Below are 18,852 nucleotides of genomic sequence, written 5' to 3'. Positions count from 1 at the left end.
AAAATCCTTTGTTTCAGTTTTGCTAAATGTATTTTGAAGCCCAGGTTGAAATTTAGCTACAGATGCTTTCATACTTAGTGTTCTTTCACCCATGGGAACTGGTGGTTTTGTTTTTCAACAGAATTTTTATATTTTATGTATGTGAGACCAGTAATGGCTTCAGATCACTGTTTACTATTAGATCTCCACAATTGCATGCTGTAGGTATGGGTAGTTTTATGCCTAATGACCGAAAAGGCTAAATTAAAAATAACTGTTAAAATATTTTCTCTTTCTAATTGAATGCTGGCAACATCTTGATTTTTCCGACAAGAGTGATGGGTATTATTAGAAGTTTATCTTATCCTGAATGATAAGAGTTCAGGGGAGAAACTTTTGTGTTGAGTTTGTGGAATTCTATTCCCATGCTCCTCATTTAATTTTCTTTGGTTCTGACATCATTGTTCCCTTTTACTTTGTCTAAGGGTCTATATTAAATGTCATGTGAGCAAAATAGAAACTTTTTAAAATGGCATCACGTTTAGAACGATGTCGGCTAAGTCATCATGTCTGCTAAGTTCTACTGAGGCTTATTCAGAGGTTTTCAGTTTTTGCATAAGGGCAAAGATATTGACAGTTCTGTATATGTGTGGTATCCAGAGTTTAGAAACAAGCAGACCTGTATTCTAAAAGAGAGGCCCCACATTCTAGGAGTCTTCCCTGCATGGCATTCTCTTCTGCATTTGTAGCTTTCTTTTTGGTCCCTTCCTTCAACTCCCCCCAAACATTTAAGCTTCAAGGCTCCTTTCCATCATTTAAATGGATCCCCGGTCATCCTTCCTTTAATACAAGTTCTTAGATGCTCACTTCTAGCATATTCTGTGGGATTTTGTCTTCTTTAAACTCCAGGCTCGCCCATCCTTGCCTCCTTTGATCTAATGATACATCTTTTGTTATTCTTGTTGTTATTCAGTTTATAAGTCGCCTCTGACTCTTTGCTACACAGTGGACTGTAGCACGCCAGGCTCCTCTGCCCTCTACCATCTCCCAGAATTTGCTCAAATTCATATTCATTTGGTCAGTGATGCTATTAACCATCTCATCCTCTGCTGCCCTCTTCCTCTTTTGCCTTCAGTCTTTCCCAGCGTCAGAATCTTTTCTCCAGTGAGTTGTCTCTTTACATCAAGTGGCCAGAGTATTGGAGCTTCAGTCGTAGTCCTTCCAGTGAATATTCAGGATTGATTTCCTTTAGGATTGGCTGGTTTGATCTCCTTACAGTCCCAGGATATATCTACCTTTGCTTTTAATTCCAGGAGAAACATGCCCTGGAAGGATAGGGAATGTAAACACTGTCATCTTCTATTCAGATCCACTTTGGATTTATTTTGGTGTTTTCCCCCTTAGCCTTCTGTTCTTTTTATAACCTCCTCTACCTTCTTTCTGAATGTTGAGCTTTAAGCCAACTTTTTCACTCTCCTCTTTCACTTTTATCAAGAGGCTTTTTAGTTCCTCTTCACTTTCTGCCTTAAGGGTGATGGTGTCATCTGCATATCTGCAGATGACACCACCACCCTTAAGGTTATTGATGTTTTTCCCAGCAATCTTGATTCCAGCTTGTGCTTCTTCCAGCCCAGCGTTTCTCATGATGTACTCTGCATATAAGTTAAATAAGCAGGGTGACAATATACAGCCTTGACGTACTCCTTTTCCTATTTGGAACCAGTCTGTTGTTCCATGTCCAGTTCTAACTGTTGCTTCCTGACCTGCATATAGATGGGGAAACAGTGGAAACAGTGTCAGATTTTATTTTTGGGGGCTCCAAAATCACTGCAGATGGTGATTGCAGCCATGAAATTAAAAGACGTTTACTCCTTGGAAGGAAAGTTAGATAGCATATTCAAAAGCAGAGACATTACTTTGCCAACAAAGGTCCGTCTGTCTAGTCAAGGCTATCCAGTGGTCATTATGGATATTAAAGTTGGACTGTGAAGAAAGCTGAGCGCCGTAGAATTGATGCTTTTGAACTGTAGTGTTGGAGAAGACTCTTGAGAATCCCTTGGACTGCAAGGAGATCCAACCAGTCCATTCTAAAGAAGATCAGTCCTGGGTGTTCTTTGGAAGGACTGATGCTGAAGCTGAAACTCCAATACTTTGGCCACCTCATGTGAAGAGTTGACTCATTGAAAAAGACTCTGATGCTGGGAGGGATTGGGGGCAGGAGGAGAAGGGGACGACAGAGGATGAGATGGCTGGAAGGCATCACCGACTTGATGGACATGAGTTTGAGTGAACTCAGAGTTGGTGATGGACAGGGAGGCCTGGCATGCTGTAGTCCATGGGGTTGCAAAGAGTCAGACAAGACTGAGCGACTGAACTGACTGACTGACTTTCCTGAGTAAATCATAGGAGGTGGATTGCGATATCATTCCTCTGTGGCAGCAAGCCTGTGTCCCACCTCGCAAAACAGTTGGACAACAGGTCCCTGAAAAGAGGGTGCCCTGGTCGATCAAGTGCAGGTTTCTTTGGTTTAATCCAACACTTGAAAATTAGATAAAATGAAAACCGTGTTTAGATTTATTTACAGTTTTTTGGGGGCTTCCCTCATGGCTCAGAAGGTAAAGAACCTACCTGCAGTGCAGCGTTCAATCCCTAGGTTGGAAAGATCCTCTGGAGAAGGGAATGGCTGTGCACTCCAGTATTCTTGTCTGGAGAATCCCACGAACAGAAGAGCCTGGTGGGCTGTAGTCCACAGGGTCACAAAAGAGTCAGACATGATCGAGTGACTAACACTTTCACTTTTAACAATTTTGTTAAAAACCCCTCCTGACAGACTTGGTGTAAGAAATCTGTTTAAGTAGTAAATTAATTTAGGTGGCAAGCACCCCACCTGAATGTTGTTATATGCTGACAGTTTAGATGAATGGATATTATAATCTCAGCACATTTCTGCCCTTTGATAGTGTGTCTGTTTGTAAGAGTCTACAAACGTGGTAATATTTCATCAGTTTGCGGCATAGAAGAAGAAGAAAAATGGCATAGTTTCTTATTTGTATTTATAGGATGCCGATATGAAGCTGAAAATGCTGCCTGGCAGGTTACATGGCTAAATACACATGAAGAAAGATAAGAAGCCTGCAGACTTTTGGCACGGGGTAGGGGGAAGACAGGGTCCATACCAGTAACTGTCAGCTGTGTTGGAGGGACATTCTCCATGGCGACCAAATATTTTTTAACCTTCAACTCACCATTTCCTTGAGGAATGTAGCATATTTTTAATGACTTTATTGATTTGATGATTGGGTTACAGTGTACTTTATTTAGTGCTGGAACGTTTCTCTCCTGTCAGCACTTTAATACAAAAAAATCTACTTTTTTTGGCACCACTTTGATAGGCTGTAAAATTGGTTATATTTGCAGGAAAATTTGTTTTCCTATGGTATGGTATGTTTATATGCAGACAGTGTGACCTTCCCCCCTCACACCCCTGTTACAAAATCATTATCTGTCGTAGTTTACATGGAAATAAACACATGAAGGGCTGTTACTGCTGTGTCCTGTTAAAGCAACATAAATAAAAATGTGGGTTTTATGTCTGAGGGATCACAAAAATAGATTTAATAATTTAATTATCAGTCAAATTTTTAATGCTTTAATCACTTATTTTTTGCTAATGTGTTACAACTTTGCAGTTGTAGACTCAGTTATGTATTTTTTAAAATAATAAGCATGCATGCCTTCATTCATTGTAATGGTGTACAAGTGAATTTGATATTTTATATGCAATGAGACCCAGTAAAAGTGCATCTTTATTTTGTTTGTATCACTCAATTTATGAGCAGAATTAGAATACATTCTGCTAATAAGTTAAAGTTTCTTATGAAAAACAATGTCACATATATTTGTCTTTGGTCAGTTGTCATAAATTCAATCTGGGGGTTCAGATAATATATATATGTGTGTGTGTGTGTGTGTATATATATATATATATATATAATCTTTCAAAATAGTTTTTATGAGACTTTACTTCCCCTTCTAAGAATACTATCTAGTACATATTTTGTTATTAAATAAAAATATAATTAATTTTATTCATTCAGTTTCAAAAGATTTTTTAAATTATTTATTATTTATTTTTGTTTGCACTGGGTCTTTGTTGCTGCACATGGGCTTTCTCTAGTTGCGATAAGCAGGCTTGTCATTGAGGTGTCTTCTCTTGTGGAGCACGATCTGAGGGTACACGGCCTCAGTAATTTCGCTGCATGGGCTTTGTTGTTGCATAACATGTGGGTTCTTCCTGGACCTGGGATTGAACCCATATCCCCTGCATTGACAGGCAGATGCTTAACCACCAGGGAAGTCCTGCTTATTTTTAAAGCATGATAAAACATTTAATAAAGCTGCCCTAAGAACCCCTCTCTAAAGAGGCAAGTAGAATTTTACAGCATTATAAAAGCTCTTTTCACCCCACTTTCAAATAATTTTGAAGGGCAGAAATTATGCATTTAATAAATAGCGGCGTTACTGAAACTATGGAATGCTTATAGTGCTAGTGTAGGCAAAACCCCCAGCAAATATGGACCAATGTCCATTTCTTTGATATTTTCTCCATGGGAAGAAAGGAACTTGCAGAAAGGTGATAGAGTCCACTTAAGAAACCCAGGGAAAAGTCAAACTTAAAATGGCTGTCTGAGTTTAATGAGTGGTTGTTTTCTGAAGGGACAAGTAATTTAAAGGAAGCAAATTGATAAGGTAGGTGCAGAAAACGCAAATATTTTTCCTGGACAGTTATGTGTATCCAGGGTTTTTTTTTTTTTAATGGTGGGCAGTATGATGCCAAGGGAGAAAAAGATCATAGCTTGCTTTTGCTTGCTGGAAGGTAGGGTCTTTTAGTCCTTTCCTTGCTTAGAGTGAACAGACATTTTCAGAATTTGGTCAGCTGTCCAGTTCTTTTCCTTGAAGAAGAAGGGAGTTGCCTCGCCTTGGTACTGAGCACAGAACCCAAGGAAGACTCACAGATGCCTTGCTGCCCAGGAGCAGCCCAACACATCCGGAATCATGCAAATTGAGCTGCCTGCTAAGTGAGGAAGGGAAGAATATCGTGCACAGGCATTTGATGTCTTTTTATGGGAGAACAAAAGAGTTTCGATTCTTTCACTTGGAGTTCAGCCTGGCCATTGTGTGGCAGAGGAGGCTTAATGAATCATTGTTTAACTAAGATCCTGCCAAGTATTTGACCATTAAATAGCCTGCATGTGTATAGAGTTCTTCTCTGACAGACTCTTATTTGACTGTGATTAATTGGCATTGAATTGGTATTTAATTACCTCCCCAGAAATCTAAGAACAGTTTGTGTTCTGATTAAGTTATTTGATGTATAAACCTGCCTGGCGCTGGGAAAGTCGGCTCTGTCCTTGCTGTGTACCTGTTTCAGTGCTGCCGGCCTGACCTCTGGTTGCTCAAAGCCGAGGGGCTGTCTCAAAGTATCAAAACGCGATATGGATTGGGATTTCAGTTTCTCTTTTAATGTGCAAAAGTTTTAGGAGTCAAAATACAGCCTGTAAAGGTTTTCTTTTATGTTGAAGTTCTTTAATATATTCATCGGGCTCTGTTAAACATTTTATGCAAATGTATCAGCTTCCTCACTGCATAATGTATTACTGTGTGCATGCACGTGAGATGTCCAAGGGTAGAGATTCCACCGGCTGGACACAGCAACAATGAAAGGACTCTTTGCGACCCCATGGACTGCAGCCTTCCAGGCTCCTTTGTCCATGGGGGTTCTCCAGGCTAGAATACTGAAATGGGATGCCATGCTGTCCTCCATGGATCGAACCCAGGTCTCCCTTGTTGCAAACAGATTCTTTACCATCTGAGCTACCAGGGAAGCCTGATGAAGAGACACTCGGGGCCAGTTCTGGTTCAGGTGTCACTGTCCTTAGAGAACAGATGATAGCGGAACCAGTGGGAAATGACCATTTTGGGGAATAGAGTTCCAAATATAAGGGGGGCAGGTGGAAGCCAGGTCACGGGAATGAAGAGAGGGATTAAAAAATAGTTATATCCCGGAAACCAGCACCTAGGATGATTTTCTTTTTTAAAAGTCATTACAGGGATTAGCTATCACAGAAGAAGTCAAGATGAATGAGCATGGAGGGAAAGATACTGGTTTTACAAACCAGATGATGTGTGAAGAGGGTGGCAGCTGGACTGGAAGAAGGGTTTGTGAGATATTTGAATAGCCCACAATTTAATGTGAGGAATGTTTGACCAAGAGGGAATGTGTCTCCTATGCTCCCTCCTGCCTCCTTTTCTTTTTTGGCCTCTACACGACTTGCAGGATCTTAGTTCCCTGAGTAAGGATTGAACCTGTGCCCTTGGCTGTGAAAGCCTAGAGTTCTAACCAGTAGACCACCAGAGAATTCCCATCCAAAAGCTTTTTATAACTCATAGTACACAATATAGAATTATAACTCTTTGAGCAGTGTTTCCACTTCTTACAGCTTGTATCTAATTTTTAAAGGAAGGAATACAGTACTGAAAATGATTTTTCCCTTCCCCCTCTTTTTTAAAAAGAAAATTGAAGTGCAATCGATGTACAATGTTGTATTAATTTTAGATGTACAGCAAAGCGATTCAGTTATTCATATATACGTATATCCATAGTTTTCCACATTCTTTCCCATTACAGGTTATTACAGGATATCAAATGTAGCTCCCTCTGCTATACAGTAGTTCTTTATTGTTTATTTTCTATATAGTATGTATCTGTTAACCCCAAACTCCTAGTCTATCCCTTTTCCCCCTTCCCTATGTCTGTGGGGCTACTTCTTTTTTATAAATAAGTTTATTTGTATAATTTTTAATCCCCTTGTTTTTAATGGTGTTCTCCATTTGTGTGTTTCATTTTCCTTCCCAACAAAGGCCCATGCTCTCACACTTAATACAACCCAACCACATTTGTGTAACAACTGTCGGGGGTTCCCAGAAATTAAAATGATGTACTATAGATACACCAAGATCAGATCTGGGTGTTGGTTGATCCCACTCCAGTTCACCTTCTGTCACTTTACATGGGATGGGTTGTGGGAGGAAGCATTGTCTTCAAGTTTAGTCATGTTCTCACACCAAATGTTCTGCTGTCCCATTTCTGAGCACTACAAGTTCTTGTACGCATATTGGAGAGGGAAGGGTTGATTTTGCATTCTGAATGGCAACTTCCTCATACTTGCCTTTGAAGAAGTGGGATGTCCCTGGTCAGATGACTTTATTAACAGATCTTTTAACCTTTGTTTCTGTGGGTGCATGTTTCCCAGGCGAGACTGCTCCGTGTTTTAACTCCCCAGTTCTCATTCTTCGGGAAGTATGAGATGAAAACTGTGCATTTTGTCCTGAAACTTGGTCAAGGTGCAGTGTGCCGGGAAAAAGGTGCAGTGTGCCGGGAAAAAAGACCTTGGAGGCAAAGTGGTGTGTTTCTGTGATTGGAGGAGTCCTGTGATGATGTGTGGTGTCCTGTCCCCTCAGAATTGACATTTCTTAATTGCCTAAGAAGAAATGTGGCCACCCCACTTGCTATGGTTCATAGTTTATGTATGTATGTATGTAAAGGTTGCTCAGTCCTATCCGACTCTGCAACCACATGGACTGTAGCCCGCCAAGCTCCTCTATCCGTTGGTTTTTCCAGGCAAGAATACTAGAGTGGGTTGTCATTTCCTCCCAAGGGGATCTTCCCAACTTAGGGATGAAACCTGGGTCTCCTGCATTGCAGGCAAACTCTTTACCATCTAAGCCACCAGGGAAGCCCGGTTCATGGTTTAAGAATCCCCAGAAATCATGAAAGCTGTAGGCATTTTCCAGTGGGTATGCTCCATTGTTTTTATCAGGCTCACAGTGTTTCAGAGCCATCGTCTTTTTACTGTCTGTTGCTGTGCGCTAGTCTGTCCAGTCCTGACCTTCTATGAGCCGTGAGCCAGACTCCTCACATGACATGTGCACAAGATCCAGGGGTAAAGGAACTAGCCTGATCTAGCTTCCTGACCTCTTTCCCCCCCACCGTGCTTAGGCGATGTAAAAAACTACTCTCTGTAGAAAGACATTTATGGCGACTGCTACAGGTGGTTTCCTGGGGCAATATGCAAGGTGTATCTACTTCTTCAAGGTCAGTGCATGCCATAGTTAACAGTAGGTGATGGGTCTTGCCCTGTGTCACAGGATAGCATGAGGCTTGGAGAGGGTTCTCGAGCCCTGAATTTTCTTAATCAGTTATACTTTTCTTAGACTGTCTGGTTCATTCATTCTTTCACGCGCTTATTCACTTCTTACTCCATTCATTGAATCTTCAGTAACTTGTTCAGTTTAATTTAGAGGTGGAGATATTAACCATTAATTATGGTTAGCCAGGAGAGAATTCCGAGGAACTCGTCTATTTTAATGTTCAAAGCATTCAGCAGCCAGTGGAGCATGTATTAGCCAGTCAGAAGGGGCCGGGCTGACAGAGGCCAGTTTGGCCTTAACACCTGACCAGCCCAGTCAATTTTATTGACTCATTCTCTCTCTCTCTTTTTTTTTTTTTTAAATTTATTTATTTTTAACTGGAGGATAATTGCTTTACAATGTTGTGTTTGTTTCCATTATACATCAACATGAATCAGCCATTCTTATTAGTAGATACCTAATAGAGTTTTTAGATGTGTCTGCTAAAGTAGCTCTATTTTGTAGATGTGATGGCATGAATTTTCTCAGTCTCTGTAACCCTGGATGCAAGTCTTGACCTGTTTTATAGCCGAATGTCAGTGAGTTAATTTCCTCCTGCCTCTAAGCCTAAACTGCCTCTTCTGTAAAATGGGGACAACATTGCTCTCGAGTTTTGATGAGATGATTCATCCGTGGTTTCTGGCACTTTTCGGTGCTCATGTGATGGTGGTGGTGGTGTTCTGTAACCAAGCAGGGGTGACCACAAGGCACGACCTCAAGGAAAAAATGCCGCCCAAGCTGTGGTGTGTACCACAGGCACGCTGATGAGTCTGTGCAGGGTTGGTCTGTGAGAACAGTGGCCGAGACAGAACTGGTCCTCAGCCACCTTCTGGGAGCACTCAGACTGTCACTCCCCTGGGTCACTCGTGTAAGTTGGTCCTCCCTCCTCTCTGCACCCAGCCTTCTCCTCAGGATGTCCTTCTCACAACCATGGCTTTGAAAAGAGAAGTCAGGCCTCTTTCTGACTGAAGGGAATTTTTCAGCTCAGGCCCCCTAAGACTGGACTCGTCCTCCACTCCTGTTCACACTCAGCTCTCTCCTATCTTAGCACTCCTGAGGTCATGCCCTTTCCATCAAAGAGGCAAATATTTGCCCTGCTTTTGCCCTTTCTCACCCCTCAGTCCGCACACATGTCATTCCTCCCACCTGGACAAACTCCTCTCTCCATCAGTCCATCCCCTGCCCTCCTCCCAAGTGCTCAGGCTGTGTTTCCTCCATGAAAAGTTGTTAGCCTAACCCTGCAGTTCACCTGCTCTGGTGTCACCCGCCGCACTGTGACTCCGTCATCGCTGTCTTCTGCTTGCTCCCGCTGTCACGCGTCCCTCTAACTGCTGTGTCCCCTCCTGTGTATCCCACGAGCCTGCACAGCATCAGATGACAAAGTGCCCCCACAGACACCAAACAAAAAGCTGGGTCAAGTTTTTAAATCCAAATAGCAAACTCTCTTGTTTTCAGATTCTGCCTACGTTAAAAAGCTGTGTTTTTCCAATGAAGAAGTCATAAAATTTAAACTATATCTTTTAACTTTTTTTTGGATGTGTATATTCCTGAGTTTGGCATTGATACTTTGAGAAGTTTAAAAATGGCTAGGTGGGCCACAAAACAAGTAAGAATGTGTGGGAAAATTGCCCATCTGATGTTAATGGTCCTTAAGCAGAACTGATAGAGAGCCCATCGAAGTGTGGCCTGGGAAACAGCAGGAAGGGCCGCTTGGAGGAAATGCAGACCCTCTAGCTCCCCCAGCACTCCTGAATCAGAGTCTGCATTTTACCAAGTGGGCCCTCCTGCAGCACCTGCTGGGCTTTGCCAGGTGACATGATGTCTCACCTTATTGGTTGGGCACCTGTTAACTCACCCGGCGCTGTGACTTAATTCTTTCAACAGCAGGAGCCCATTTAATCCTGAGACTCACCTTCTATGAAAGCAGGCATTCATAGAGGCTCAGAAAAGTTGTTACTGGGGCATACAAAGGTATCACGAAAAGACAGTTTCTGGGTCTGTGTTTCCTAAGGGTGAGATAGGAAAGTTGAAGCCCAGCCTGTGAAGGTGTGGCCTGGCCAAGTGCAGTAGCCTCCAGCTCCTGGTGTGGGCACACCTGTGCTTCCGGTGAGCCAGGCTCCTTGAGGAGGACAGTGGAGCAGGCTCATCCCGGCAGTGGAACCCCGGCCCCGGCTCATTCATTGTCCAGCTGTGGCTGGTGTGAAGGGCCTCAGGAGAAAGTCACCTGTGACTGAGATCAGGAAGTGTAGGTAGAGGTCCCTCATCTTACCTACAGGCTGGCTTCCTGGAGTCTTTATTACAAAAGAAATTTAGGGGCATAGAGAAACGCACTTCTCGAGCTACTATCCCAGAATAGGGTCTGCGTGTGTGTGTGTGCACGCATGCATACCTCTGTGCATTGTGTGTGAGTGCGCAAGTGCATGTATGTGTGTGCATGCATACCTCTGTGTATTACTTCAATTTCTTTGACTGTAATCATTAAAAAGACCAGAAATCAGTTCTCCTCTTCCAATCCTGCAGCCTTTAGGATATCCTGTTTGGGTGGATTCTGAGAAGGGAAATAGAAGCAATGATAGGAAGTGGTCATTAGGCATCAAGTAATATTTCTGTTTTCTGCCTCTATCCCTCTGATCATCTTGGATGGTGAAACGTGAGCTGTGTGTTTGTCACATCTGGTATACCTCTGAAAGCAACAGCTTATCACCCCAATAGTAAATGCTCAGCTTGAAAGAACTCCAAATTTCCCAAAATGTAAAGTGCTTTTGCACCATCCTGGAGGCTAAAAAGTTGAGGAAAGGTTGTAATTACTTTTTTAAAAAAAACAGTATCACTTAGCAAAATTAATTCTGGTAGCATAGTTAGTGTAACAATTAGGATTATTAGTTTATGTACTTTGTAATTTACCAAGCTAGCACTTGAATCCTTAAATAGTATGAACAGAAAAGGAGGGAATATTCTACAATCCTTCAACTCTTCCTGATATTCTCTTTTGGTAATATCGTATATTTTTTCTTCATCACTGACACTGCCTTATTTCATGTGAATCCCTAATATATTAAATACATATGCATTTAAAATGCTATTTTGATTTGTCCATGAATTGTTTCTGTTAAAGGGCTTGCCTGGGGAAATAAGTAATTTCTTGTGTCCTGTTCTTGCAGGAAGAATTTTAAATCGTTTCTCCAAAGACATTGGGCATATGGATGACTTGCTGCCGCTGACATATCTTGATTTCATCCAGGTAATGTTTAAGAGAGTTCTCCCAGGGAAGAGCAGAGTACCTTTTTCTCAAGGCATTTTCTCAGGGGCTGAGGGTGGGTATTTTAGCCTGATGTGTCCTGTTATCTTAAATAAATGCTATGTTTGTGAGAGAAAGGTGCGGCTGTGACTGGGAGACTAAGTAAGTTAACATGAGTAACACCTGGGACAGGAGTGGCTACACAGTCACGTCAAGGTTGGTCTGCAGCAGCAACATGCAGGGTAAGTGGTTCTCCTTCTGCCTTCCAGGTGTCTGGCGTGGATTCCCTTTACTGTGTGCATTTCATAATATAGAAATAATCATCTCTCACGGAAAGATAGCCTAGATTAACTAAATTATGCATTGTATTACCACAAAGGACAAATATTTACTGCACTTTTTTTTTTTAATATAAAGCTAGGTGTGGTTACTTACAAAGAAAAGATTAGTAATAATAAGGTGAAAATAATACTTTAACAAGGACAATAGAGAGCAGTTATGGAAGATACAAAGCCTTTAAAAGCAAGTACCTTTAAGCCAATAATTTGAGTATGGGATCAAAGTCATCTCAGAAAATGTATTTTTTTGTTTGTGTAGGCAGCTTTTCTTTTAACATGTTGATTGCTGTATCTTAAGGTGTCTTTTTTTTTTTTTTTAAATCCTATAATCCCACAGAAATACCTTCTCTCCAGCCTTTGTTTTGTCTGTCAACTTGGAGGTTCTAAAGAATGGTGTTAGGTCATCTCAGTTCTCATCTGCTTATTCAGTACGGTTGCTATTTGGGATTTTTTCCCTGTTGTTTTTTCCCTGTCTGCTTTTCACTTATTCAGGCTATACAGAGACCTTGTCAAGTGTTTATTTTGGATTCATCAAATATATAGCATTTATAAAAAGCTGTATATTTTCTAAAATCCCAGCTGCTGCTGCTGCTGCTGCTGCTGCTAATAACTCCTGGATTTAAACCCTTCTCACTTTCTCTAAGTGCCAGTTAACATGATCCCATTTAAGGCCAGGAAGGAGAGAATTGTGGTGGTGAGGATGTGCAATTATGGCCTGGTGCTGATGCTCCCAACTCCCCAGTTTTATTTCAGTGTTCAAATGCTCTCTAAATCAAAACTTAGGGTCTCTTCAGGAGCCATTGCTATAAAAGGAGTCCGAAGTACATAATTTAGAAAGCTAGCTATGTCAGGAAAATCAGTACTTGGTCTGAAATTATTCTAGGCATTCCTGTAAGTCACAAACAATGTGTCAGTGAATATCTGGCTGTAAAGGTGTAGCCTATGGGAGAAAGCTGCCACTGTCAACCAATGTGAAATAGGCTGTGATTTAGAGGCAAACTAGTTTTTTCTGCAAAGATGTCTGATTCTGCTCCCCACGCGCCTGCCCCCCGCCCACTGCTTTTGCAGACTTATATGTTTGAGTCCTACCGGGCTACATAAGTTATCCTCAGAAACAATTTTTTACCAAAAGAGTCCTGTGTTGTGAGGGTGATTGTTAATTACTTTGAGAAGATTTTGTGGAAGTTTCTGTGTCTTGGCTACTGCTAGCCGGGCCAAGATTGGGTTTCCAGATCCGATTGGCCCACTCTGTGCTTAGCACATGGTTGATTAGTCCTCATAAAGATAATGCACCACATATATTAGTGTGACCTAGAGAGGAACAGGGATAGATGCCACCTGCTGTCAGCGTCCAACATTCTCAGTGGTGTGAGGAGAAAATTCTAGTCTCACCGTTCTTCTTTTTAACCTGAGAGACAAGGGTCTCAGTTAATCTTGATGGAACACACCATTGTTAAATACCAGTAGTCCCAATTAGCTGATTTCTTGAATCTAACAGCAATGGTAAATCTCTGTATTATTGTCTCTAAGAAAGCAGTGTTTGTATAAAAGATGACTCAGTTATCAATTATGATAAAGATCTGTTGTCACTTGCTTTGTTTGCAGGTGTCTTTAATAAGGCAGCCATAATCCCTTCAGGAAGAAATATTTTCTCCTTTTAAAAATAGTATTAGCTAAATATAAAAGCCCTGATCCCTGCCATTGTTGTTGATTCTTTGAGGGACATTTCCCAACATTCATTGTTTAAATGGTTGTCAGGAGGAATCAAGTGAAACTTAATAAACAATGCAGTAACTGGTTCATCGTACTTTATGTGCCGAAGCCTTTCTGCAGAGGATTTGCATTCGATGAGTGGGCTTTTGACGAGGTATCACTGGGATCATTTTGAAGTATTTGGGCCTGTTGCTGTATTAGCAAGAGAAGATTTTTATTAAAGCCAGAAAAATGAAGTTAACCTGACCTCAATGAAAGGCCAACAACAAAAAAAAATGTAAATTGATTTTTTTTTTTTAAAGTTGGGTAGGACTCTGTAATGATGAAAAGAACTCCGAGGTGTGATCTGGGACTCTTAATGGAATCATGTAAACTTAAAATAAACACTATTATGGTAAGCACATAGAATGAAAACTAATTTTCCAAATCAAATACATTATATTCAATTCATTTTCCCCAATCAACCAAATGTTTAAAACCTGTTAGTTATAACAGCAATCTTCTGGAAATTAATTAGAACCCTATTAGCTCTGCTAGCTGAGCCGAATGAAGAGGGTTACTCGTTACATTTCTAAATAGGCTCCTGAATTAAAGCAAAGGAAGGTCAAAATGACAATCAGCTTGACTCACCTTATGACTTTTCTTAAGTTGATCTAGTTTTTTTTTTTTTTTTTTTAAGGAATTGTTTGATTTTTTGAATGGACATTTTATCCACTTTGACTTATCCTCAGTATTATCTCAGTGACCAGTAACATCCTCTCAAGTGCATGGGAATCTGAAATGGAAGGTCTCTTGTCTGGCCCATCAGCTTGTCTAAAGAGTTTTGTCATCCCCCTTCTTAACTGAGATTGAAAATTTCCTGTCTGCCTTTGATTTTAATGTCCTTAGCAAAACCTGCTGCCGACCTCAGGAGAAGCTGGGTTTTAATACCTCTCATCGGATTCTTAGGGTAAGGATCTTAGTGACTAGCAGCTGCCCCTGTGCTCAGGGAAACTCACACAACGCCAGTCCTCTTAAGCCCATCAGCTGAGTTTAGAAAGGGTTGGGAATTTCCATATCAAGAAGTTAACCTTGGTTTTATCTTGTGCTCCTTCCTGATCTACATGTCATCTCTGAGGCTTGAGCCAGAAAGAACTTGGTAGGATGTATAGCAAGAAATAGAATGCAAATCAAAATTCAAAGCTCAGATATCTTTCCACTTTTGAAATATTCAAACCAACACTGACATGTTTAACATTTGTTTCTTACTGATAAGCATGTGATAATACCTTACAGGAGAATTAAAATCAAATAGATATAGAAATAATGTAATTACACTTATCCATGGGAATTTTTTAATCCAGAGCATGTGTGCTTCATCAGTTTTTCTGTAAGACAATGACAGTTTTGTTGGTCTTGAAAGTAAGAGTTCAGAAAATGGCCCATTGGGTTGTAGTATAATTGAGTCTGCTGCTGGTGAATTGGGGAAAGGAAACAGAGAACAGGATCCTCATCAAGGGTTAGGAAAGGTAATTCTCCAGTGAGGAAGTCAGAAGTCAGATTTTATCATTCATTTCACTATCAAAGGGACTAAGATGAGAAAATGCTATTTAAAGTGTGAACCAGTTTGCTGGGCAGATAGAAACTATTTCCTTAATTTTGTCCCTTGGACTTCAGTTTGAATTTGTGTGAACATTTATGGGTTTTGGTTTATTTTTTGTTTCATTTTTAGTTTTAGTGAGTGATCCATATCCATGCTGATGAGTGACACAGCTCATTTTAAAACGAGTGTGCTTCACAACTGTCTGGCATTCCCATGAGAATTCCAGAGGCCCTGTGGGCTAACGTGTGGGATTTAGGAACCTGAGTTGACACAGGTACAGAACAAGAGTGAATGAACAGAAATTTTTGGCTGCCAAGGCCTTCTGGAAGGGAAGGCCAGAAGTGAGGGAAGTTTTTGGATGTATCATAGGAAATAAATAATTTATACAAAATGACAACAGTCTGTAGGTTACCTCAGGGTTGCCGTGGGCTTATCAGATAAGTTAGCCAGTGGTTGGCAGCACGAATCTGGTTTATCAAGGTGTTGTTGAAACTCGTTTGTTTGTTTGCTTTTTCAAAAATCATAACAGCTTTGAGTACTAACAGTATTTTTAAAAAACCAAGTCATTTATGAAGCCACAACTTGGTGTTCTTCCCTCATTAAAACTAAATATCTTACATGTGAGAGATTTCAACATGGAAGGAATTCTTTGAAGAAGGGTTTGACTTTCAGTATATACTGAATTTGAATAAATACAAACAAGCAAAATACTGGTCCATTAAAATTCACATTCTTAGTGTATGACTGATATTTTTAATAGCACAACATAAATACAAGCAACATAAATATAGCCACTCATTTTCTTAACAGTGATTAATTTAATTAATGGTACATACATACATAATATTTACAATGTTTCTTTCGTATTTAATTTTAAATTTTAATTTTATTTAGGATTAAATAATTCTTAGTGATTAATCATTCCAATAATGATTAATCATTCCAATAATGCTTAATCATTCCAATAATGCTTAATCATTCCAATAATACAGTATATTTATAACATTTGATGGGCAGTTATAGTCTTCAGTTTGCACTGAACAGTATTTGTATTGTTCTGTTTGCAACTAGATATATAATAATGGAAAACATTGAAGTTTTTTTTCATAAAATGAGTTCTTCCTATTTCATATCTCACATCATATCTATATATCTTCCATTTTGGTTTGTTTTCAGCAGTCTTTTATTGGACTTCTATGTCCTAGGGATGTGGGATGGAAAAAGTAAAGCCCTTGTCTTCATTCACTGAATGTGTTCCATGTAGTAGGCACAGGCAGGGCTTGGAATGTGGACGAAGTGAAGTGAAAGTCGCTCAGTCATTTCTGACTGTTTGTAACCCCATGGACTATACAGTCTATGGAATTATCCAGGCCGGAGTACTGGAATGGGTAGCCTCTCCCTTCTCCAGGGGATCTTCCCAACCTTGGGATCAAACCCAGGTCTCCCGCATTGCAGGCGGATTCTTTACCAGCTGAGCCATGGAGGTGAATGAAACTAATTCCCGTCTTCCATGGTGAGACAGTCATCAAGTACATCAAATACAAATACAAACGTATTTGATGTATTACTGTGAGAGTGTACTATTTAGGAGAATGGATAAGGCTTTATTTCCGTGTGAGCCAAATGTGATTTACACACTCAGATCTTCCTTGATGTTTCTGGACCTCCACGTGGAGGTATCCTGTGCTTAACTGGAAGTAACAGAGAGAAACCTGGAATGAGCATGGCACCTGCATATCTGTCACTGAGCAGATAGTCACTGAGTCTGTGAAGGAGGACAAGTTTTCCCAGAGAGAGTGAATGATTTTCAGGGCTGAACCTCAGAAGCTTATGGAAGTATTGATGGGGTGGGGATTGGGGTTGTGCTGGGTGATATTTTCCCCTTTCCCTTCAACAAACAAGGGTTAGAGTTGAGTCCTTGAGGTACAAAGCCCTCCCCTCTTGAGTCTTCTCCAGCCCCCCAAGGAGAGGGAGCCCTCCAAGAATTCATCACTTTCAGAAGGAAGTCCTGGAAGGCAAACTAGATGAGGCGGGGGCGGGGAGGGGAGGTGCAGCTGGAGGCAGCTCCTTGTCCTGGGTCAGGAGGTGGGTGGAGCTTCAAGGAGGTACCTTTGATCCCAAATGAGACCCCTGTGGATGGTGGGGTTGGAGGTGTGGCTGGAAGCCAAGTGCCCAATGGGAAGCAGTCTTTTCTTTCAGTCACCAGCTGAGAGTAGGTATGGCAAGGGGTGTTTAGCGGGTTGTTCAGTTTTCTTTTTAAAGGATGTAGTTAGTGCCAAGTGTGTTCAAGCTCATTTTTGATGATTCTGCTCATCCTTGGGTATATTTGGTAAACCTTGAAAGATACTTGATAATTTTCATTTTTATTACTTCTAAAGTGTATATTCTACATACTTTTTCTTGTCCTATTCCTTCTCACTCCCTAAAGAGAATTTATTTACTATTTTGTAGTTATATGAAAGACCTGCTTTGTTTTATTTCTTTGTTTCTTGTGTCTTTGCTTCTTGAACACTGTGTTGAATAGATTACCCTGCCCACAATTCTCTAAGACCAGCAGACACCTTTGTTTTTTTCCTTCAAATGCCCGAATGTTTGCTTATTTAGGAATCAAGTGTACTTTCTTCAGTGAAATACAGACTAATATATCATAGAAAGGTGTTAGAATTTCATAGATGACAGTACTTACTGGAACTGTTAAATTGTGAATTCCAAGTGCAAGAGTTGTTTGTTTGGCAAGTTGGATATTCTGGGTGGTCTTAATAAATAAAGGCTTTGCTTGAATAGAAAATATGTTAATGAGACAGCAGATGTGTGGGAGTGAGGGATCAATTGGAGAAATAAAGGAGAATTCTGTGCTGAGAGTTTCACAATTGTCGTAGATGTTCTCGATGACGCATTACAGATGGGATTTATACAGAGAAACTCTGAACTGATACCTATGCTGCTGCTGCTGCTGCTAAGTCGCTTCAGTCGTGTCCGACTCTGTGCGACCCCATAGATGGAAGCCCACCAGGCTCCCCCGTCCCTGGGAATCTCCAGGAAAGAACACTGGAGTAGGTTTCCATTTCCCTCTCCAATGTGTGAAAGTGAAAAGTGAAAGTGAAGTCACTCAGTCGTGTCCGACTCTTAGCGACCCCATGGACTGCAGCCCACCAGGCTTCTCCGTCCATGGGATTTTCCAGGCAAGAGTACTGGAGTGGCGTGCCATTGCCTTCTCCGAAATTATACCAAAACATTAAGATTCTGAATTACTCTAGCGTTGGCCAGCTATTTAGATTGCAGCAGTTAAGGGAACATCTTCCGAAACCCTGCCTGGGGAGTTGGGAATGGCTTCCAGAACTTTATTTAGGGATGGATGAGGCACAAAGGGTAGGGAGCCCAGGAGAGTGTAGAATGTTGGTGTGGCTGGCATAGTGTAAATAGATGGATTGTGAAGTTGGAGATCAGTCATTGGAGGAGACAGAGATGGAGAGGCCCAGTGGGGGTCAGAACATAGGATGACTTGTGTCATCAACACAGGAATTTGGTTTGGAATGTTTGTAGAATGTTGGGGTTTTGACAAGGTAGGGAAGACAGGAAGAGGCACTGGTTTGTCCAAGTTCATCTTTGGAACAGCCAGATCATGATGTCAGGTGTGGCTAATGAAAACCCTCCGTTCTTAATCGGGATTCTACCCTGCAATACAGTCTGTTCCCTCAGGTGATGGCATTGTTATCCTCATATCCTAACAGAGGGGCAGTCACAAGTTTGTA

At 41.0% G+C, this 18,852-nt stretch overlaps 1 protein-coding gene across 3 annotated transcripts in view; it reads left to right on the top strand.

Moving 5' to 3' along the window:
• LOC515333 (ATP-binding cassette sub-family C member 4) overlaps window positions 1-18,852 on the top strand; it is a 185,629-nt gene that overhangs the window by 119,969 nt on the left and 46,808 nt on the right. For all 3 annotated transcript variants that reach the window (XM_010810905.4, XM_010810904.4, XM_002691921.6), the window contains one exon: window positions 11,391-11,470. In XM_010810905.4, coding sequence (XP_010809207.2) covers window positions 11,391-11,470 — 80 coding nt within the window. The remainder of the gene's footprint in view (window positions 1-11,390; window positions 11,471-18,852) is intronic.

Source organism: Bos taurus, chromosome 12, assembly GCF_002263795.3.
Source record: "Bos taurus isolate L1 Dominette 01449 registration number 42190680 breed Hereford chromosome 12, ARS-UCD2.0, whole genome shotgun sequence".
NCBI lineage: Eukaryota > Metazoa > Chordata > Mammalia > Artiodactyla > Bovidae > Bos > Bos taurus.
This window is presented reverse-complemented; position numbering and strand designations above follow the sequence as displayed.